Consider the following 23,541-nt stretch of genomic DNA (forward strand, 5'->3'; position numbering starts at 1 on the left):
CACCTTCTTTCCCCGCAATAATTTGTACAGTGCTTATTTGTAACAATTCAACAAGCACAGTGCGGTCTAGGCATGTCTCCTAAACTGCCATGACTGAGAGACATTTAAGGTGTCATCCAGCTGAGTTTTTGATAGGAAAAGCCATCACAGGGCTGCCTGCGTTATGTTTAAGTAACACATTCTCCGTTGCCGCCCAGACTTCCGGAAAAGAATCTGGCGAGTTCCAGCTTTGCTACTGAGGAGCTGTGTGACCTTGGACAAGTCCCTTCCTCCTTCAGGAATGTTGCAGTGGGCCTCAGAGCCTCTACCAGGGTTGGTCTATGCTATGGGAATGGTCAAATGACCTTGAAAACATTCGCCTTTAAACATTTATTGATCTCCGATGACACTCAAGTACGGGACCAGAGGCAAGGGAATCAAGGATCGCTTCCCCCGAGCATCCTTGACCCACGCAACGACTCTCGCGAGATGTCCTTGCGCTTCCCGGCGTCATCCTCTCTGCGGGCCGTGGCGGCGACGGCGACGGTGCGTAGAGTACTCACAGGGAGGGTCCGTATCCCTCCGCCGTCGGCGCGGCCCAGCCCTCCTTCCCCTGGCCCGCCAATCCCCGCGCCTCCCGACCTGCCCCTCGGCCTGGGCCCACCCAGCGCTCGGGCCGCCCCACCCCGGCGGCGTCGCCCGCCCGTCCGCCCGCGCGTCCCTCCGTCCACCTGCAGCAGGCAGTCAGTCCCTTTGGCTGTCCGACCGAAGGCGCCGGCCGAGCCCGACGCCTGGGCTATTGCTCCCGGCGGAGGGATTCGCGACGGCTTAAGAGGCCTCTACCGCGGCGGCGGCGGCTGCTGCTCGGGAGGCAGCGCATAAAGAAGCCGCCGCCGGGTGATGCGGTGACCGCTGCGACAAGCTCAGGAGCCGAGTGGGGCTCGGCCCTCCGTCGGTCCCGCGCTTCTAAGCTATCTTCGGTCGACCCGCGATCACCGAGGCGGCCTCGCGCCCCCTCGCCCTTTCCCTGTCCCTCCCCTGCCCCTGTCCCCGCCCCGGGGGCCGCCGCCACCCTCCTCTCAGGATGGCTTTGAAGAGAATCCACAAGGTAAGCGGCCGGAGGTCGGCTGTGGGTTCGGGCCGCTGGGCGGGCCAGCGGAGCAGCAGGCTGCGGCCTGCACTTCCCGCTATCGCCTCCGCCGGGCTCGCGGCCTCTTCGGACACGGCTGCGGGCAAGGGCTTCGCCGGGCGGCCTGCACACCCCACTCAGTGATGGCGCCCTGGGAGGCCCAGGCGCGCAGCCCGCGCTTAGGCCGGAGGTGCGTCGGTCCGCTCAGCGTTCCTCCTGCACCTCGGTTCTAGGCCTTGTGTGGTATAGAGTCCTGGGGCCTCTCCCCGGACTGGGACCCCTGGGCTGAAAGGCCATTGTCCCGGCACGCCGGGGGAGGGGCGGGGGGCGTTGGGCGGCCCCTGCGACCGAGGTCGGAAGGGCTCGCCCCGTCGCTGCCTCTTTTCAGCCCCACCCCTCCCCGCACCTTCCTGGCTCCCTCTACAGAACCACCTGAGCTTAGGGCCCATGTCTCAGACGAGGAAGCCTTTTTGTCTGATCTACAGTATTTCTTGACTTCTCTCGCCTCTTGGCGGCCGCACACTTCGGCCCACTCTACTTTTCCAGAAACTGTTATGAGTAGGAAGTTCAGGAGAAAAAACATGAGACTTTGGAGGGAGGAGGGAAGAACAGGGAGAAGCATTTTAGTCTCCCTTGAGGTTGCCAAATGTAGTCGGAAACGAACACCTCAGTTTTGCAGGAATGGATCTAATAGAAAAGCTGTTAAATTGGCAAGAATAGAGATAGGACCCTGAATATTGAAAGTCACTGGAGAAATTAAACAATTTCCTATTACAGCTTAAATTAGGTGATATATTCAGGGCGACCCTTTTAATTCAGAGGGGATTTTATTAGATTTCTCCATTAGAAAGGACTTCTTTGCCCTTTAAGACAAAGGATTATTCGATTAGTAATTTATACGGTTTTTCTAATACTGCTAAAATACAGGCTTGGCTTAAAATTCTGGGTCCCCCTCCAACATTGTCACTTTCTAGTGCCTTTCACTGTCTTTTTTTTTTTTTAGAAGTGGGAAAGTGCCTCTGGTGAGTTTTGTTTGCTGTTTCACTTGGCTGTATTATACCCACCACTTAGAAGTAGCTAGTGCGATTATCTAGCTGTCCTGAAGGATGGGATGGAGATGCAAGGGGAAGAGAACCAATTTTCACCTTGCCTTAACCTAGTGAAAATGAAGATTGTTGGGCAATTTAAATACTTCAGCTCAGCAGTTAGTCTTCATTTCATTATTGATCAGAGACCTTTAATGTGAAATTAATCCCAGTGATTACTGTAAATTAGGTTAGATCCTTACCAAATTCTTTTGAATTCTTTGATTTCTAACAAATGGAAAAAGGCAGACTTTAGAAAGAGTAAATCTCATACTGAAATGAAGCAGGTTATTTGTTAAAAGAAACTTGAACCAAGATTCATAGATCTCATAACTGTTCAAGAGGCAGGAGCACACTGAAGAATGGTAATCTGAGTAAAAATATACTGTATATACATTTTTAAGGCTTTTAGGAGTTACTAGGCTCTTATAGAGGCAAATTGTACTCTTATTTTAAAACCTGAAGAGGAGTGAGTATAATGTGTGGTAATTTAGTCAAGAAATGTAGCATTTAATCTCTACATTGATTGATACAGGTGTTATTTTTTTCAGAGAGGGGAATAGCACTCAAAGCATGCATTTCAATTTTTAAATGTACTTGCCCCAGGTAATTTGGTTTTTTTTGAGTTACTACATACTCTACATTTTCTCTAAAATAAGTCCTTATAAAAATTTTAATAAGGAAAGTCAAGTTTAGATGATGATAATTTACTTTTGAAACTCAATATTCTCCTCCACCCCCCAGTTTATTACCTAGAGCCCTCCTTAAGTATGGCTCAGCTTCTGAAACTGCCAGGGGTTAGAAAAATAAGGCATACTAGTCAGTAAGATTGTAAAAACAGAACAGAGGTTTTTCCCCCAACCTTTTTGTATGACACCAGTTTTAAGTTGCCAATTTACCTAGATATGGAGGAGATCAGTCCTATTTTATCCTCAACCCTTGTAATATATCTACAATGATATCCCAAAAAGACTTAGGTGGCTTATATAATTGACCTTGGTCTTGAACCTTCCCAATTACCATTCTCTGAAAAAATAGTTCTACTTAAATACTCTCTCTATTATGAACTGCTGTATCTGGGTTCTAATAAAATTTTGCTAAGAACAAGTATGTTTAACATATGGCATCTTGAGGAATTCATTGTCTTGTTTCTTGGACACGGGAAATAGTGTTCAGTGAATTTGAAAATGCCATGTCTTTTTTGGAAAAAGCTTTGAAGGGCTTCATTTTTTTTTATTTTTTTTTTTATTCATTTTAGAGAGGAGAGAGCAAGAGACAGAGAGGGAGAGAAAAAGGAGAGAGAGACAGAGAGAGAAGGTGGGGAGGAGCTGGAAGCATCAACTCCCATATGTACCTTGACCAGGCAAGCCCAGGGTTTCGAACCGGCGACCTCAGCATTTCCAGGTCGATGCTTTATCCACTGTGCCAACACTGGTCAGGCTGAAGGGCTTCATTTTGATACACACTCTAAGGTCTCCTGACCTTAGTTTTAACAGTGTACTAGAGGGTCATTATGAACATCTAGTGTAGGGATTGGGACCCTGTGTGACTGTTTTTATTTATACCAAATGGCCCCAGCCTGTTATGTTGAGGTTTTCTGCTGACTTTATAGGTCTTGAGCTTTGATTTTGATGCTTTGAGTGTTTGCTTCTAGCAGCACCACCCCCAGCTCTTTTCCAGTTGGCTGCATCTCATCTGTTGTGAGTTGGGAAACCAGATCACAGAGCTTATTAAAATTACGTCTAAAATAAGACCCAGTAGGCTCTGAGTGAAGAGGGCTTCATGTGTTCTGTGAATGTTGTGGTCTCTTTGGCTGATCAGAAACCCTTTTTAACTCCCTTCCTGTTTTTCTTCTTTACTTTTGTTATACAGACACAGAAGGCTTTTTGGTGCTCTTACAGTACCATAATATTGAAATACAGGGTTAATTTTTTTATTCTTGAGAACAGTAAAAGGCTGGATATCTTGAAAACAGACCAGTTAGGATTCTGAAAACCCTTTTCTTAACAGTAATTGTACCTTGTACATTTTAACAGTATCCTGCTAGTTATAGTTAACATTTGTTCCATACAGCTTTAGTGCCAGGATCATTACTTGATTTAGTTTATTACTATGATAAAGGTTTTTTTCTTTTTCTTTTTTTTTGTATTTTTCTGAAGTGAGAAGCAGGGAGGCAGAGACAGACACCTGTATGTGCCTGATTGGGATCCACCTGGCATGCCCAGTAGGGGGCGATGCTCCATTGCAGTCAGAGCCATTCTAGCGCCTGAGGCGGAGGCCACAGGAACCATTCTTAGCTCCGGAGCCAACTTTGCTCCAATGGAGCCTTGGCTGTGGGAGGAGAAGAGAGAGATAGAAGAAAGGAGAGGGGGAAGGGTGGAGAAGCAGATGGGTGCTTCCGTGTGCCCTGGCCAGGAATTGAACCCGGGACTTCCACACACTGGGCTGATGCTCTGCTCTACCGCTGAGCCAGCCGGCCAGGACTATGATAAAGATTTTTTAAAAAAGATTTTATTCATTGATTTTCGAGAGGGAGAGAGAGAAGGGGGAGGAGTGGGAAGCATCAGCTTGTAGTTGCTTCTCTGATGTGCCTTGAAATAGTGACCTCAGCATTCCAGGTCAACGCATTGTCCACTGCACCACCACATGTCAGGCATAATAAAGATTTTTGAAACAATTTTATCTTCCAATTATAGTTGACACATAATATTTTTATTAGTTTTAGGTGTACAGTATAGTGATTAGACATTTATATATCTTACAAAGTGGTCACCCTGATAAATTTAGTATGCATCTGACACTATACAGCAGCGGTTCTCAACCTGTGGGTCGCGACCCCGGCTGGGATCGAACGACCAAAACACAGGGGTCGCCTAAAGCCATCGGAAAATTTTAAATAAAATATGTATTTCCGATGGCTTTAGGCGACCCCTGTGTTTTGGTCGTTGGACCCCAGCTGGGGTCGCGACCCACAGGTTGAGAATCACTGCTATACAGAGTTATTACACTATTATTGTCTACATTCCTTATGCTGTACTTGACATCCTTGTAACTATTTTTTTATAACAGGCAATTTGTATGTCTTCATTCCTGTCACCTTTTTTCACCCATTCCTCACAATGCCCCTTTGAGCAACCGTCAGTTTGTTCTCTATAATTATGATCAAGATTTTTATGGCTAGCTTCTTTTAAGGTCCCTTAAGAGAAAATAGGTAGGTAGGTAGGTAGGTAGGTAGGTAGGAAGGAAGATAGATAGATAGATAGATAGATAGATAGATAGATAGATAGAAATTAATTCTCAGTAAAAAAAGATGTCAAACTCTGATGACTGTAAAGGCAAGGCAGGTAACCTGAGTGAGCAAAGAGAATTGGGGTTGGGGGTTGGGGGAGAGCTAGAAATTGCATGTGCTGTCAGAAGAGGGTAGGCAACTGCTATCCAGCTCTCTCCAAATGTTGCTATTACTAGAATCTGTGGGCCTAATGTTGCCAAATCTTTCTTTTCTTTTCTTACTTTTTTTTAAAGGCAAGCCAAGCCACAAATCAGATTTTTGGCAACCAATTCAAATTTTAAAACAACCACTACACTTTCTTTTGGTAGGTTGGTAGGCACCAGTTTAATATGTGAATTAGAAATAACAGGACACATTGAGGTTCAGTAAGTAATCAGGAATGTAAGGATTAAATAATTTAAACTGTATTTTCTATCTTTTGAAAAGTGTCTGAGAACTGCTTTATGTAGATAGGCACAATTAGGAAGTTTATGTAAACTTTCAATTAACTTTGCTATGGTTTTGTGTGGTTATGTGTGAAGTTATGGGGAAAGCCAATTTAGTAAATACACTGATCTCATAGTAGAAGTTTGCATTTTAATCTTTAACTTCATTGTCTTGTGTTCATGTTATGAATCATCTTTCTGTAGACTACATACTTTCAAAATATTTAAGATTGGGCAATTACCAAAGGATGATTCTTAAGGATATGGGGTAAGGAGTTGAAACACTGTTACAAATTTACTAAATTTTTAAAAAGTTATTTTAAAATAATGTAAAATAATATATTAGAAGTGTGATACCATGATATATTAATATCATCAGAGGTAAAGATAAAGGGCCTGACCAGGCGGTGGCGCAGTGGATAGAGCGTTGGACTGGGATGCGGAGGACCCAGGTTCGAGACCCCGAGCTCACCAGCTTGGACCCAAGGTCGCTGGCTTAAGCAAGGGGTTACTCGGTCTGCTGAAGGCTCACGGTCAAGGCACATATGAGAAAGCAATCAATGAACAACTAAGGTGTCGCAACAAAAAACTGATGATTGATGCTTCTCATCTTTCTCCGTTCCTGTCTGGCTGTCCCCATGTGTCCCTCTTTCTGACTCTCTCTCTGTCTCTGTAAAAAAAACCAAAAAAAAAAAAAAAAACCCAAATAAAATCTGTTACTTAAAAAAAAAAAGATAGAGGGAATTCTAGTTAAAAAGATGAAACAAATTTGCAAATAGTCCTGTAGAATACTGAAACTTTAATATTAAATAAATGGTTGGTTGAAAATGGCTGTTTGAATTAGTTCTGTCTTGGAAAGCAGACATACCTTCTTACTCTAAAAGATAAGCTTCTTGAAATCTCTGGGAAGTACTTTTTTTTTTTAATAGAAAAGGATGCTTTGTTTTACAAAAGATTCATTGAGTTGAGAAACTTTAAAGTCTCCCCTTGAGTATTACTGTACTGTGACTGACATAGAGGAAGTGTTGACAAAGTCCAATTCTGGATATTTTAGTCCAGGGATAGAAGGCTGCTCCTAGGCAGTTTTCAGGATAGGAATACCTGACTCATGCCTGATGCTGCCAGGAACCTCTGCAGCCTCATCCCAGAAATGCAGAAGCACAGTTGTTTTTTTCTGTAGAAATAAAGTTTTGCTGGTTAGGTTCCTAGGTTAACCTTCAAAATCATAATAAACGATGACATAGAAAAATTAAGTATAATTTATTTTGTCTACAGAGTCGATTGAGATTCCAAGGAATAGTCATAAAATTTTAGCACTGCAACACATCTTGGAACTACTTTCTAAAAAGGCCATGTTACTTACTAGGGCTGGATCAAGAACCTGAATTTCATGGCCAGCTCAGTAGATCAGAGCCCATTCTGAAAAACCAAGGATGCAGGTTTGATCCGTTGTCAGGACACGTATGGGAAGCGACCAATAAATGCGCAACTAAGTAGAACAACAAATGAATGCTTTCCTTTCTCTCTCCCCCCTTTCCTCTCTCTGTCTCTTTCTTGACCTTGTCTAGAATCTTTCTAGTAGGCCCTGTCCCCTCATACAGTGTGTCCGTAAAGTCATGGTGCATTTTTGACCGGTCACAGGAAAGCAACAAAAGACGATAGAAATGTGAAATCTGCACCAAATAAAAGGAAAACCCTCCCAGTTTCTGTAGGATGATGTGGCAGCATGTGTACTTGCTCAGATGATGACACAACACCGTGTATACAAGTGGAGCAGCCCATGGCCATGCCAGTCGAGATGTAGACGGTACAGAGGAAAGTTCAGTGTGTTCTGTGGCTCGCTAAATTCGAATCCGTGACCAAAGTGCAACGTGAATATTGGCGCGTTTATAAGGAAGCGCCACCACATAGGAATAACATTACTCGGTGGGATAAGCAGTTGAAGGAAACCGGCAGTTTGGTGGAGAAACCCCGTTCTGGTAGGCCATCAGTCAGTGATGAGTCTGTAGAGGCTATACAGGATAGCTACCTAAGGAGCCCTAAAAAATCTGTGCGTGAGCCCACATTGAACTGCACTGAATAGGTATGAAACTGGGAGAGTTTTCCTTTTATTTGGTGCAGATTTCACATTTCTATCTTCTTTTGTTGCTTTCCTGTGACTGGTCAAAAGTGCACCATAACTTTATGGACATACTGTATATAGTGGTTTGGTATGTAAATCCAGAGGATGCATTCTTTCTTTTGTTCAAAGAATGGGGTACATAAAAGTATGCCCTGGAACCAGAAGATCTTTTCCCCAACATCTCTTTATTGTTGGAGTGTGTCTCTAACTCCTTTAAAACGGTAAATTTCTGATGTTCTGTCCTCCTTATATTCATCAAATGGATTTTTTAATCTCTCTGAAAGATTAAGAATCACTTTCCTACTTAAACAGTTTTAATCTCAGTAGGTGACCCAATTACCTATTTTACAGAGAAAATTGAAATGTGATTTTTTTTTTTTTTTAAGATTTCCCTTTGAGGCCTTTTAAAATAAAAATAAAACCCCACAGCTACCATCTTTTGAGTACTCTGTATTGGAATTACTGAATTTTCTGAACGTCCCTATTAGAATTCTGTTCTCCCTGGTTAAATGAGAAAATGGAGACTTGGAGAAGTAAACAAATTTGCCTATGATTATATGATTATGGTAGGAAGAGCCAGGATTTAGATGTATGCACTTTTTAAAAAGTTTTATTTATTGTTTTTATAGAGAGACCAGTTTGTTGTTCTGCCTATTTATACATTCATTGGTTGACTCTTTTATGTGGCCTGACTAGGGATTGACCCTGCTGCAACCTTAGTGTATCAGGACAATGCTCTAACCCAGTGGTCCCCAATCTCCGGGCCACGGACCGGTACCGGTCCGCAGAGAAAGAATAAATAACTTACATTATTTCTGTTTTACTTATATTTACGTCTGAACGATGTTTTATTTTTTAAAAATGACCAGATTCCCTCTGTTACATCCGTCTAAGACTCACTCTTGACGCTTGTCTCAGTCACATGATACGTTTATATGTCCCACCTTAAAGGCCGGTCTGTGAAAATATTTTCTGACATTAAACCAGTTCGTGGCCCAAAAAAGGTTGGGGACCACTGCTCTAACCAGCTGAGATACCTTGCCAGGGCTGTATGCATGCATTCTTGACTACAGAACCAGCCACTTCTCCAAAATTGCTTTAATCATTCCTCTTCTTTTCTTTGGAGAAGATTTCTGCCAGATTCTTGCTCTCTAGTAAAGTTGTCCCTGTACTCCTAGTTCCAGTCTCTTCTTTACCAATTCCTCTAGCATTCAGAGTTACCCAGGATTTCCCCTGTTCTGAAAAAGCAAACAACCCCCCCAAGTACTCTTTAACACTCCTCCCCCACTAGGGCCAATACATTCCTCCTTATCCCTCCCATCTCTGGCATTTCAGTGCCAAAGTTCTTGAAAGAATAGTCTGCTCACTGTTCTGGGACTGTTTAGTAAGGTCACTGATAATTACTTAATTGCCAGATTCAATGGATACCTCAGTTTTTACTTAATCTTCATAATAGTTAACATGGATATCACTCATTTTTCTTAGCTTTGATGAGCTGTCTCCTCCTTCCTCATATGTAGTGTTTCCCAACTTTATTAGAACGCTTTTCAAACTACTAATATTATTGATGGATACAAATGAATTCGTGAAGTAATGCACACTTGCATTAAAATTGACAGCACAAATGGTACCAGATAAATTATTTAAAACATATAATCAAATCAAAATATTATTTAAAAACAAAATACATTTTCTTACCAAGTAACAAATACTTTAAGAATAGTATTTTTTAAATAAAAAGGATCCTCTTCAGGTGCTGTATTAAAAGTTATTAGTATATTCTTTTCATTCTAGTATAAAATGAAAATTTGTTTCTCAAACAGGTACACTGTAGCAAAAGAATACATGCTCTAGTTTTTTAATATTCATGTAGTTAGGCTTGTACCAACTTTATTGTCTCATAGGTCACCTAATTTAAAAAAAATAGAAGGCTATGCTCTGCTCATGTTTGTTTTAAAATAATCTGACTTTGGGGTTTAAGAATCAAAGGACTTTGATTTTTATTGAAAACTTCTGTATTCTAGCTATAAGTCCATGGGGATGGGTTAGTATAGTAGAAATACTTAAATAACGATTAAATAACTTCTCAAATGAATATTGAATTATATAACAAGAAGCAGGAATATCAGTGGAGTCAAGTAGACGGCAATGCATATATGTTTAAGTGCTGTTTGTGCATCATAACACAATGATTATCATTTGCTTAGTGTGTGCAACTTTTTTGAGGCAAATTACTGCTTTAAATCTGCAGAAATATGTAGTACTTAAAAACGTATTGAAAGTGGACAAAATTTAGGACAAATATATTGCCACCTTTATTTCTACATTGCATATATGAGTATCTTGAGAAATATTAGTATAATTGAAACAATTTTATTTGATCCTATTCAGAATCATTTTCCCATAGACTTTGTACTTTTTCTTATACAGAGAATGTTTTCTTACCCTACTTCCTCCTCCTGAATTTTTTATTCATCCCTGGAGACCCAACAGGAATGGCTTCTCTGTGATATATGCCTCAAGCGTGCAAGCAGTAGGGTTCCATTATAGAACTGTTTTTTAGTATATGGACATGATTGATTAGACTGAGCTCTCCTGGTAGAAGTCCCTGTCTTATTATATTCCCTGTGTATAACTGAATGCCTGATGCATGGTAGCCATTCAGATTTTGTCGGCAACATTAAGGAAATGCTAATAGCAAGTGGTGTGGTGGGAAAAAAATTGTAGGATTTTGGAGCATCATGCCTACTGAGTCATGTTCTAACCCTTTGGCTTTAGGTAAGTCACTTAAATGATTTTCTGTAGCTTCAGCTTTGTTGTCTATAGAATGGGGATAGTGTTACTTACATACCCTATAACCTATGGGGGATGAGTAGAAAGAAAATACGCACTACTTAAAAGGTAGTTTTTAACATTAGTTATTACTGTGACTTAACTGCCCAGTAATGTTGACCCATGGAATTGGTAGAATCTTGAAATCTTAGGTGTCAGTGTTGTCTGTTTAGGATTTTACTTCATTGTCACCCCAACCAAAAACACACACATCGTATTGTTGTAAAAGTAATGTCTTAAAATATTTCTAAGTGGAAAAAAGGAACCGAATTCCAAATTTTTTCTTCAACAAACTTCAAAATATTGTCACTGGATGTGTTAGCAATATATGTGATATTTTTGTTGGCCTAGAAGTGAAAACAGTTTTCTTTAAAATTATCTTGTAATAGAAATACTTGCTGCTGTCCTTTGAGACTTCCCCTACCACTGTAGGGCATCATCATGACAGTATAAATGAGCATATTCCTTTGCCAACCTCTTACAGCTTATAGCAGATAACATTTTTAATTTTTAATTTTATTTTTTACAGAGAGAGGGTTAGATAGGGACAGACAGACAGGAACGGAGAGAGATGAGAAGTATAAATCATCAGTTTTTCGTTGCGACACCTTAGTTGTTCATTGATTGCTTTCTCCTATGTGCCCTGACCGTGGGCCTTCAGCAGACTGAGTAACCCCTTTCTTGAGCCAGTGACCTTGGGTCCAAGCTGGTGAGCTTTGCTCAAACCAGATGAGCCCGCACTCAAGCTGGCAAGCTTGGGGTCTCGAACCTGGGTCCTTTGCATCCCAGTCTGACACTCTATCCACTGTGCCACCACCTGGTCAGGCAGCAGATAACATTTTTGAAATCAGATTTATTTTATAAAATCCACAATGATATCAGTTTAGAAATAGATTCTTTAAAATAATAGTATACTAATGGGAATGATTTTTGTTTAGAATAAATGTCCCCTTATTTATACCATTTATATTATTTTCATGTAGCTGCTGTAGAAAGTTACCAAAAATCTGACTTAAAACAACAGAAATTTATTCTCTCACAGTTTTGGAGCTCAGAAGTCCAAAATCTGTGTATTAGCAGGGACATACTCCTTTCTGGAGGCTCTTTGGGAGAGGAGTCCTTTCTTATCTCTTCCAGCTTCTTGTGGCTGACTGTTAAGCATTCCTTGACTTCCTTATTTGTGGTCACATTATTCCAAGCTCTGCCTTCATCATCATTACCTTCTCCTCTGTGTGTCTTCATCATCATTACCTTCTCCTTTTTTGTCTCTTTTAAGGACACTTGATGTTAAATTTAGGGCCCACACATGTAATCCAGAATTATCTTATCAAGATACTTAGTTACATCTATAAAGACCCTTTTCCAAATAAGATAACATTCACAGGTTCCTGGAATTAAGATGTGCCACCTATCTTTGGAGGGACCATTCAATCCAGTTTACTTTTTTTTTAAAGTTTTATTTATTTTTAGAGAGAGGAGAGAGAAAGAGAGCAAAAGTGAGAGGAGAACAGGGAAGCATCAACTCATAGTAGTTGCTTCCTGTATGTGTGTTGAGCAGGCAAGCCCAAGGTTTTGAACTGGTGACCTCAGCATTTCAGAATGACACTTTATCCACTGCACCACCACAGGTCAGGCACAATATACTCTCAAATCACCAAACTTTAATAAAGTGAATGCATTAGGCCTTTGGACATTTTTTTTTTTTCCGAGAGAGAACAAGAGTGAGAGGAAGGGAGAGAGATGAGAAGAATCAACTCATAATTGCGACACTTGAGTTTTTCATTGATTGCTTTTCATATGTGCCTTGACTGGTGGGCTCCAGCTGAGTCAGTGACCCCTTGCTCATGCCAACGATGTTTGGGCTCAGTTAGTGAGATCATCAATGGGATCCCAATGTCTGTTTAGCATTTCACTTCATTGTCACCCCAACCAAAAAAGACAAAAGACACACACATCGTATTGTTGTAAAAGTAATGTCTTAAAATATTTCTAAGTGGAAAAAAGGAACCGAATTCCAAATTTTTTCTTCAACAAACTTCAAAATATTGTCACTGGATGTGTTAGTAATATATGTGATATTTTTGGGATCATCGATGATCCTGTGCTCAGGCTGGGAAGCCTGAGCTCAAGCCGACCTCAGGGTTTTGAACCTGGGACCTCAGTGTCCCAGGTCATTGCTCTATTCACAGCACCACCACCGATCATGCTCTTTTTTCTTAACTTTCTAAAAATTTTAAATAATATCAAAGCTACAGAAAAATTGCATATACAATACTGAGAACATTTTTTAAACTATTTTTGAATAAGTTGTCAACATGATATTGCATTAACCCCAAATGCTGTAATGTTTATTTCTTATGAATGAGGACATTCTGCTACACAATCATAGTACAATCATCAAAATTAGGACATTTCCATTGAGATCTTACTGCTATCTAATCCTCAGACCACATTCAACTTTTGATAGTTGTTCCAGTGATGTCCTGTATAGGAAAGGATCCAGTTTAGACTTACCTTGTTTTTAGTTATCTACCTTTAATCGCTTCAAGTTCCTTAGTTTTCCCTTGGCTTCACGGTCATGATACTTTTAAAAATTATATTTCAGCCTGACCAGGAAGTGGTTCAGTGGATAGAGTATTGAACTGGGACGTGGGAGGACCCAGGTTCGAAACCACGAGGTCACCGGTTTGAGCGGGGTTGCTGGTTTGAGCATGGTATTATAGACATTATGCCATGGTCGTTGGCTTTAGCCCAAACGTTGGCTTGAAGCCCAAGGTCACTGGTTTGAGCAAGGGGTCAGTCGCTCTGCTGTAGCCCCCCCCCCCATCAAAGTACATATGAGAAAGCAATCAGTGAACAACTAAGGGGCTGCAATGAAGAATTGATGCTTCTCATCTCTCTCCCTTCCTGTCTGTCTGTCTGTCCTCCTCTCTGTCTTTGTAACAAAGAAAAAAAATTATGGACCTGTTATTTTGGAGAACTTCTCACAATTTAGGTTTGCGTGATGTTTTCTCATGATCAGATTAAAGCCATATAGATTTGGCAGGAATATCACAGCAGCAGTGCTGTATCCTACTCTGTATCTTATCAAGTGATAAACGATTTTGGTTGTATTCTTTTCATTATGTGCTGTCAGGGGCATACAGTTTCACTTTGACCCATTTCTGAGATTTTTCACTTCCATAACTTGATGAAGGTGATGTCTACCAGCATTCCTTTTCCCTTTATAATGAATAAGTGGTTTGTTAGGAGACATTTTGAGAAAATGTACTTATCCTGTTTGTATTTTTTAAATTTAATCTTGCATAAGAAAGAGATTTAGCTGCTTTAAAATAACAAACATTTGTTATCACATAATTTCTGAAGATTAGGAATCTGAGAGTGTCTTACAGCGAGGTGGTTCTGGCTCAGGTCTTTTTTGAGGTTGCAGCCAAGTCATTGTCTGGGGCTGCAGTTTAGTACCATAAGGCTAAATTTCTTTTCAGAATTGGTATTCCTTATCTGGCCATTAGAAACTTGGCTTCTATTATTATTAATATATTTATACACTTGATCAGTTCCCCTGTATATAATCAATCTTCCCATTGCTGTGACTCAGCAGCATAGATACTATTCTTGCTCCCCCCTCTCCTGGGGAGGCCTTTCTTCACTCTGTCCTGACTTGGGCATCCTGCACTGGGTCACGTCTATCCCTCTATGGATGTGCTCACCATTTTTAAAAAAACAAAGTAAAATACAGGACTTATTTGATAATAAGTAATTATATAAAAACTAAAACAGTAGTGCCAAGTTGTTATAGAACATAACTTAAAACAGATAGAGGAAGTTCATCCCAGTGATTGTGACCACATAGTACTTTTTCAAGTTAGGGAATAAACATAGTATTTTCTAAAGCCCATTCTTGGTGAAAACTAAGACCATAATTTTAGTTATGTCTCGATATTCTGAGACAATTTTGGTAACTCTTAAACTGTAGTCTCCACTCCTAGAAATAGCTAGAGTCCCAAAATTTATGCTATTATGAAATATTTGATGTATATAAACATGGAGACACTGATATGACAAATACTTATGTACTTACTGCCCAGCTTAAGAGTTAGACCTAATTTAGCTTAGTGTTAAAGTTTAGTCAGGAGTGATAACTTCTCTTGATGATTAATGAGCTTGGCATCTTTGCATATTTAGAAACATAATTCATATTTTGATAAAGGTGCATTGTTGTAGGTGGTGGGGAATTACTTCTAGAACCTCTCCTACTTCACCTATTGCATCAAGGGAATAATATATCATCACTGAGTTTAGTTACAGGTCAGATTCCTGAGCAACAAAAGGTTATTTGAGTTTTTAATCATTGTGCTTCACTTTTTTGAATTAATTTACTGTGTTTACATAGATTCTAATGTCACCCGTGTTCCCCAGTACATCCCCCCTGTCCCCCTCCCCGTAACACCCTCCCCCCTTTTCTCCAGGATTTGCTTTATTGCTCTCATCCCTTCCTATCACCCTATCATCCCCTTTTCCTCTGTCCGCTTTCCTTCTGGATCCTTTGATTCTGCTTCTGGATCCTTTGATCCCGCCTCTGTCTCTATTCCGCTCCTCAGTTCATATTGTTCCTTGGATTCTTCGTATGAATGAGGTCATATGATATTTTTCTTTCTCTGCCTGGCTTATTTCACTTAACATAATAGTTTCCAGTTCCATCCATGTTGTCGCAAAAAATAATATTTCCTTCTTTTTCATGGCCCCATGGTATTCCATTGTGTATATGTACCACAGCTTTTTGTGCTTCACTTTTGTTGACTAGAAATTTTAAAAATCCACTATGAAATTATTGATTTTACCAGGAATATATTGTACATGTTTGTAGGCTCTTTTTTTAGAATTGTGAATTGCCATGATAAAACTGATTAAATTGGTATAAGACAAAAATTTGAATTCTTTTTTTTTTTTTTTTAATTTTTAGTGAGAGGAGGGGAGGCAGAGGCAGACTCCCACATGCGCCTTGACTGGGATCCACCCGGCAAGCCCACTAGGGGGCGATTCTCTGCCCATCTGGGGCCCTTGCTCCATTTCAGCCAGAGCCATCCTCAGCTCCTGGGCCATCTTTGCTCCAATGGAGCCTTGGCTGCAGAAGGGGAAGAGAGAGATAGAGAGGAAGGAGAGGGGGAAGGGTGGAGAAGCAGATGGGTACTTCTTCTCATGTGTGCCCTGGCCGAGAATCAAACCCAGGACCTGCACATGCTGGGCCAACGCACTACTGCTGAGCCAGCCGGCCAGGGCCGTGGGTTGCCTTTTCACTTTGGGTTTGTTTTTTTTTAATCCAGTGACAGGAGGGGACGCAGAGACAGTCTCCCATGAGTGCCCTCACCAGGATCCACCTGGCAAGCCCACTAGGGGTGATGCTTTGCCCTTCTGGGGCCCTTGCTCTGTTGCAACTGGAACCATTCTTTAGCGCCTGAGGCGGAGGCCATGGAGCCATCCTCAGAACCTGGGACCAACTTGCTCCAATCCTGCCTTGGTTGCAGGAGTGGGGGGAAAAGAGAGAGAGAGAGAGAAGCAAAAGGTGGGGAGGTGTAGAGAAGCAGATGGGCGCTTCCTCCTGTGTGCCCTGAGCAGGAATCGAACCCCAGACATCCACATGCTGGGCTGACGCTCTATCTCGGAGCCAACCTCCCAGGGCTACCTTTTCACTTTATAGATATACAAAAATTTAAAATTTTGATGAGGTTTAGTTTATCTGATTTCTTTTATTCTTGTCACTTGTGCTTTTGGTTTGGTTTCTAAGAAACTGTTGCTAATCCAAGGATACAAAGATTTACATTTTTGTTCATATCCTTGCACAGTCATTACTAGTGTTCATCTCTGGAACTGTCTTTATCTTTCACAATTGTAACTTCTATATCCATAAACAATAACTCCCCATCCTCTCTTCTACTCAGCCCCTGGCAACCACCATTCTACTTTAAATTCACTTAGCATAGTGTCCTCAAGGTTCATCATGTTGAGAGCATTTCCTTTTTAAGGCTAAATAATATTCCATTTTCTGTATATTCCCCATATTGCCTGTGCATTAATCTGCTTGTACATACTTGGGTTGCTTATACTTTTTAAGTATTCTGAATAATGATGCTGCTATGAACATGGGTGTGCAAATTCTCTTTGAGAGACCCCTTTCAAGTATTTTGGGTATATACCTAGAAGTGAAATTGCTAGTCATATGGTAATTCTCTTTTAAATTTTTGAGGAACTGTCATACTGTTTTCCACAGTGGCTATATACCTTTTTACATTCCCACTAACATTGCACAAGGGTTTTTGTTTCTCCACATCCTCACCAGCACATTATTTTGTTTTTGTTCGGGATTGTTACTATGTTTTTTTTTTTTGTTTGTTTGTTTGTTTTTACAGAGACAGAGAGAGAGTCAGAGAGAGGGATAGACAGGGATAGACAGACGGGAACGGAGAGATGAGAAGCATCAATCATTAGATTTTCGTTGTGCATTGCGACACCTTAGTTGTTCATTGATTGCTTTCTCATATGTGCCTTGACCATGGGCCTTCAGCAGACCGAGTAACCCCTTGCTTGAGCCAGCGACCTTGGGTCCAAGCTGGTGAGGTTTTGCTCAAACCAGATGAGCTCGCGCTCAAGTGGCGACCTCGGGGTCTCGAACCTGGGTCCTCGGCATCCCTGTCTGATGCTCTATCCACTGTGCTACCACCTGGTCAGGCTGTTAATTATGTTTTTTAAGTGAGAGGAGGGGAGATAGGCGGATTCTGGCATGAGCTGCAACTGGGATCCACCCAGCAAACCCCCCCCCCCCCGAACCGATGCTTGAATCAACCAAGCTATCTTTAGTGCCTGAGGCTGATATGCTGTGACCAACTGAGCCATCCCCAGTGCTATGGGACACGCTTGAACCAATAGTGCCACTGGCTGCAGGAGGGAAAGAGAGAGATAAGGGGGAGAAGGGATGGTAGAGAAGCAGATGTTTGCTTCTCCTGTGTGCCCTGACAGGGGATCAAAACTAGGACATCCACATGCCAGTGACGCTCTACCACTGAGCTAACCAGCCAGGGCCAATAGTAGCTATCTTTGTAGGTGTGAGATGGTGGTCTTTGATCTATTTTAAGTTTTGTATAAGCTATGAATAGGAGGAGGAGTCTCAATTTCTCTTTTTACTGTTGATATTCAGTTCTAGCATCAGTTGTTGAAAAGACTTTTTTTCCCCATTGAATTGTTTTGGTAGCTGTGTCAAAAACCAGTTGGCCATTGATATATGGGTTTATTTCTGGATTCTCAATTCTTTTCTGTTAATCTATGTCTTTTCTTCTGTTTGTATCATACTGTCGTTTTTTAAGCGCGCATAAGAGGGGGTGGGGGAGACACACAAATAGGGATAGGCAGACAGGAAGGGAGAGAGATGAGAAGCATCAACTTGTAGTTGTGGCACCTCAGTTGTTCATTGATTGCTTTCTCCTATATTCCTTGACTGGAGGCTACAGCAGAGTGAGTGACCCCTTGCTTAAGCTAGTGACCTTGGATTCAAGCCAGTGACCTTGGGCTCCAGGCCAGTGACAGTGGAGCCATGTCTATGATCCCACACTCAAGCCAGCAATCCCATGTGCTCAAGCCAGTGACCTCAGGGTTTCAAACCTGGGTCCTCAGCATCCCAGACCACCATTCTATCCACTGTGCCACCACCTGATCAAGCAGTACCATACTGTCTTGAAATCTGTAGCTTTGTATTAAAATTTGAAATCAGGAAGTGTGAGTCTTCCCACTTTGTTCTTTCCCAAAATTGTTTTGGTTGTTTCAGACCCCTGCATTCTCATAAACTTTTAGGATCAGCTTGCTATTTATGTAAAAAAAAAGACAATTGGTATTTTTAGAGATTGTATAAATTTGGACTAGTCTTTCTATATTTTCTTTTCTACTTTTCATCTTTGTCTTTTATCTGTTTAAAATAATTTTTTTTTTTTTTCATTTTTCCGAAGCTGGAAACGGGGAGGCAGTCAGACAGATTCCCGCATGCGCCCGACCGGGATCCACCCGGCATGCCCACCAGGGGGCGATGTTCTGCCCCTCTGGGGCGTCACTCTGTTGCATCCAGAGCCATTCTAGCACCTGAGGCAGAGGCCACAGAGCCATCCCCAGCGCCCGGGCCATCTTTGCTCCAATGGAGCCTCGGCTGCAGGAGGGGAAGAGAGAGACAGAGAGGAAGGAGAGAGGGAGGAGTGGAGAAGCAGATGGGCGCTTCTCCTGTGTGCCCTGGCCGGGAATCGAACCCGGGACTCCTGCACGCCAGGCCAACGCTGTACCACTGAGCCAACCGGCCAGGGCCTAAAATAATTTTTTTAATTGATTTTAGAGAAAGAGAAAGTGGGGGGAGAGAGTTCAATCCCATTTCTGTGTGTGTCCTGACTGCTGATTAAACTGGCAACCTTTGCATCACACCCAGGACAAAACTGACCAACCGAGCTATCAGGCCAGGGCACTTTTCTTTTTTATTTAATTTTATTATTTATTTATTTATTACAGTGACAGAGTCAGAGAGAGGGATAGACAGGGACAGACAGACAGGAAGGGAGAGAGATGAGAAGCATCAATCATCAGTTTTTCGTTGCAACACCTTAGTTGTTCATTGATTGCTTTCTCATATGTGCCTTGACCATGGGCCTTCAGCAGACCGAGTAACCCCTTGCTTGAGCCAGCGACCTTGGGTCCAAGCTGGTGAGGTTTTGCTCAAACCAGATGAGCTCGCGCTCAAGTGGCGACCTTGGGGTCTCGAACCTGGGTCCTCGGCATCCCACTCTGATGCTCTATCTACTGTGCCATTGCCTGGTCAGGCTATTTATTTATCTTTTAATGTTTATTTAGGCCCTGGCTGGTTGGCTCAGTGGATAGAGGGTTGGCCTGGTGTGTAGACATACCAGGTTCGATTCCTAGTCAGGCACACATGAGAAGCAACCCATCTGTTTCTCTTTTTCTCCCTTATCCCCTTCTCTCTCTTCCCCTCTTGCAGCCAGTGACACGATTGATTGGAATATCCGCCCAGGTGCTAAAGATAGCTTGGTTAGTCTGAACATCAGCCCCAGATGGGGATTGCCAGGTAGATCCTGGTGTGGGTGCATGTGAGAGTCTGTCCCACTATCTCCCCTCCTCTCACTTAAAAAAAAAAGTTTATTGATTGATTTTAGAGAGAGGAAGGAGGAGAGAGAGAAACATCTCTTTATTGTTCTTATTTATGCATTCTTGTGCCCTGACTGGAGATCGAAACCACAACCTTGGCCTATCAGGACGACACTTCAACTGAGTTCTCTAGCCAGGGCAATTTTATTTTTTAATTACAATTTACATTCAGCATTATTTTGTATTAGTTTCAGGTGTATAGCACAGTGATTAGATGATCATATACTTTACAAATTGGTCTTCTCAATATTTGAAGTACTCTCTTGGCATCAAACATAGTTATTATAATATATATGTATATGTGTGTATATATATTTTTTTCACTTTTTTTTTTTTTTTAGAGAGAGAAAGAAGCATTCATTTGTTGTTCCACTTAGTTGTGCATTCATTGGTGGCTTTCTGTATTTGTCCTGACTGGGAATCAAACCCTCAACCTTGGTGTTTCAGGATGACACTCTAACCAACTGAGCTAACCAGCCAGAACACAATATTATTATTTTATTTTATTTTATTTTTTTAGTGAGAGGAGGGGAGGCAGAGACAGACTTCCACATGTGCCCCAATTGGGATCCACCTGGCAAGCCCACTAGGGGGCGATGTTCTGCCCATCTGGGGCCCTTGCTCTGTTGCAACCAGAGCCATTTTTTAGCACCTGAGGCAGAAGCCATGGAGCCATCTTCAGTGCTCAGGGCCAACTCGCTCTAATCAAGCCATGACTGCAGGAGGAGAGGGAAAGAAAGAGACAGAGAGAAGATCGAGAGGGCGAGGAGTGGATAAGCAGATGGGCACCTCTCCTGTGTGCCTTGACTGGGAATTGAACCCAGGACTTCCACACGCCGAGCTAATGCTCTACCACTGAGCCAACTGGCCACAGCCCACAATATTATTGAGTATATTCCCTAGGTTGTATTTAAATCCCCATGACTGTTTTATGACTATCAATCTGTACTTCTTAATTCCTTTACTTTTTTCATTCAGCCCCTACTCCTTCCTCTGGCAATCATCAGTCTAATCTCTTTATGAGTCTGTTTATATGTAAATTAAATCACATGTAAATTAAATCATGTGGTATTTATCTTTCTCTGTCTGACTTATTTCACTTAGCATAATAGCCTTTAGGTCCATCCCTGTCGCAAATGGTGAGATTTTATTCTGTTTCTATGGCTAAGTAATATTCTATTGTACATGTACCACAGCATTTTTTTATCTACTTGTCTATATATTTTTAATTGACTTGGGGGAGGAAGGGTGGGAGAAAGAGAGAAGAAGAGAGGGAGGGAGGGACAGAGGGAGGAACATGAAGCTGTTTCTGTATGTGCCCTGACTGAGGATCGAACTGACAACCTCTGTGCTTTGGGACAGTGCTGTAATCAACTGAGCTATGCACCCAGGGTTCTACTTGACTTTTTTTTTTTAATTAATTTTAGAGAGTGGGGAAGGGAGGCGGGTGTGGGGAGAGAGGGAAAGAGGAACATTAATCCATTCTTATATGGTGCCCTGACCAGAGATCAAACCGGCAACCTCTGCACTTTGGGACAATGCTCTAATCAACTGAGTTATATGGCCAGGGCCTCTATTTGTCTATTGATGAGCACTTGGGGTTGCTTCAATATCTTGGCTATTATAAATAACACTGCAAATTTTTGTTTTTGTTTTTTTGGACAGAGACAGAGGGACAGAGAGGGACAGATAGACAGGAAAGGAGAGAGATAAGAAGCATCAAGTCTTCGTTGCAGTTCCTTAGTTGTTCATTGATTGATTTCTCATATGTGCCTTGACCAGGGGACTACAGCAGACCAAGTGACCCCGTGCTCAAGTCAGAGACCTTGAGGTCATGTCTGTGATCTCATGCTCAAGCCAGCGACCTTGGGGTTTTGAACCTGGGTCCTCCGCGTCCCAGTTCAACACTCTATGTACTGCACCACTGCCTGGTCAGGCTACACTGCAAGTTTTTTATTTACTTTTTATTTTTATTTTTATGAGAGATAGGGAGAGGGACAGGTAGAGAGAGAGATGGGAACGTCAAGCTGCTCCTGTACATGCCCTGACTTGGGAATTGATCTGGCAATCTCCATACTTGGGAATGATGCTCCAACCAGCCAAGTTATCTGGCCAGGGCTTAACTTTTATTGATTTTTAGCAAAACCGAGAAAGGAAGGGAGAGAGAGGGGAGGGGGAAGGGAAGCAACTGTTGTTCCACTCAGTCGTGCAGTTTTTGGTTGCTTCCTGTGTGTGCCCTGACTGGGGATCGAGCCTGCAACCTTGTTTTGGGATGATACTCTTAACTGACTGAGCTAACTGACCAGCGCTTTATTTTCTTTTTTTCTTTTTTTACAGGGGCAGAGAGAGGGATAGATAGGGACAGACAGACAGGGACGGAGAGAGATGAGAAGCATCAAATCATCAGTTTTTTGTTGCGACATCTTAGCTGTTCATTGATTGCTTTCTCATATGTGCCTTGACTGCGGGCCTTCAGCAGACTGAGTAACCCCTTGCTCAAGCCAGTGACTTTGGGTCCAAACTGGTGAGCTTTTTGCTCAAACCAGATGAGCCCTCACTCAAGCTGGTGACCTCGGGGTCTCAAACCTGGGTCCTCCGCATCCCAGTCCGACGCTTTATCCACTGTGCCACCGCCTGGTCAGGCAAGGGCTTTATTTTCTGAAAGACTTTCTCAATCTCAGACTGTATGTTTGTTTTAAGGATTTTGCTCTTGTTTTATAGAAGCAATAGCTCCCTTACCTTTAAAATTATTTTTATTTATTCATTTTAGAGGAGAGAGAGAGAGAGAGAGACAGACAGACAGAAGGGGGGGAGGAGCAGGAAACTTCTACTCCCATATGTGCCTTGACCGTGCGTGCAAGCCCAGGGTTTTGAACCGGCAACCTCAGCATTCCAGGTCAATGCTTTATCCACTGCGCCACCACAGGTCAGGCTTTTTTTTTTTTTAATTATTTTTATTTATTTGCTTCCCTTACCTTTAAAGGGTATTTATAACAGTTTGTTTTTGTGCATATGGTCCTCAGCTTGCAATGGGACGTTTTCTTCTTCCTGCATAGTATTTGTTTTCTTCTGCTTTTTTTCTCCACATTGTTTTGGTCTTTCATGTTGAATATAAATCACATGCTGATCCCTTCCATGTCCATTGTCTATCCTTTTACATTTTGAGAGTATAGCACTAAAAAGCTGATTAAAAGGTCTGAGCATATGGGAGTAGGTTTGGCATCTGTGGAATTCAGTATATGGTTTGTTGGCCTGTCTATTTCTCCAGATGATCCACTAATGCTAGTGAATTATATAGGTCTTTTTGTGTTGGTCAAGTTTTCCTGAGGATGGTCTATAATCTCCTGACTGGAAAATAAGTATATGCCAGGCTTCCAATGTTCTCAGAACCACTGGAAACAGTGTGTATGGAAATGTTCACATAACCTTTCTGTTTTCCATCCATCTTCTATGCCCTTGACTGTGTGTGCGTAGTGTCTTTCAGTCCTGAG

General features: G+C 42.0%; 1 protein-coding gene across 1 annotated transcript in view; it reads left to right on the forward strand.

Annotated features, from left to right (window-relative positions):
* Window positions 1-578: 578 nt before the first annotated feature.
* UBE2D2 (ubiquitin conjugating enzyme E2 D2) overlaps window positions 579-23,541 on the forward strand; it is a 68,100-nt gene continuing 45,137 nt past the window's right edge. The window contains exon 1 of the mRNA XM_066344623.1: window positions 579-1,087. Coding sequence (XP_066200720.1) covers window positions 1,064-1,087 — 24 coding nt within the window. The 5' untranslated portion in view covers window positions 579-1,063. The remainder of the gene's footprint in view (window positions 1,088-23,541) is intronic.

Source organism: Saccopteryx leptura, chromosome 6 (genome assembly GCF_036850995.1).
Source record: "Saccopteryx leptura isolate mSacLep1 chromosome 6, mSacLep1_pri_phased_curated, whole genome shotgun sequence".
Taxonomy (NCBI): Eukaryota; Metazoa; Chordata; class Mammalia; order Chiroptera; family Emballonuridae; genus Saccopteryx; species Saccopteryx leptura.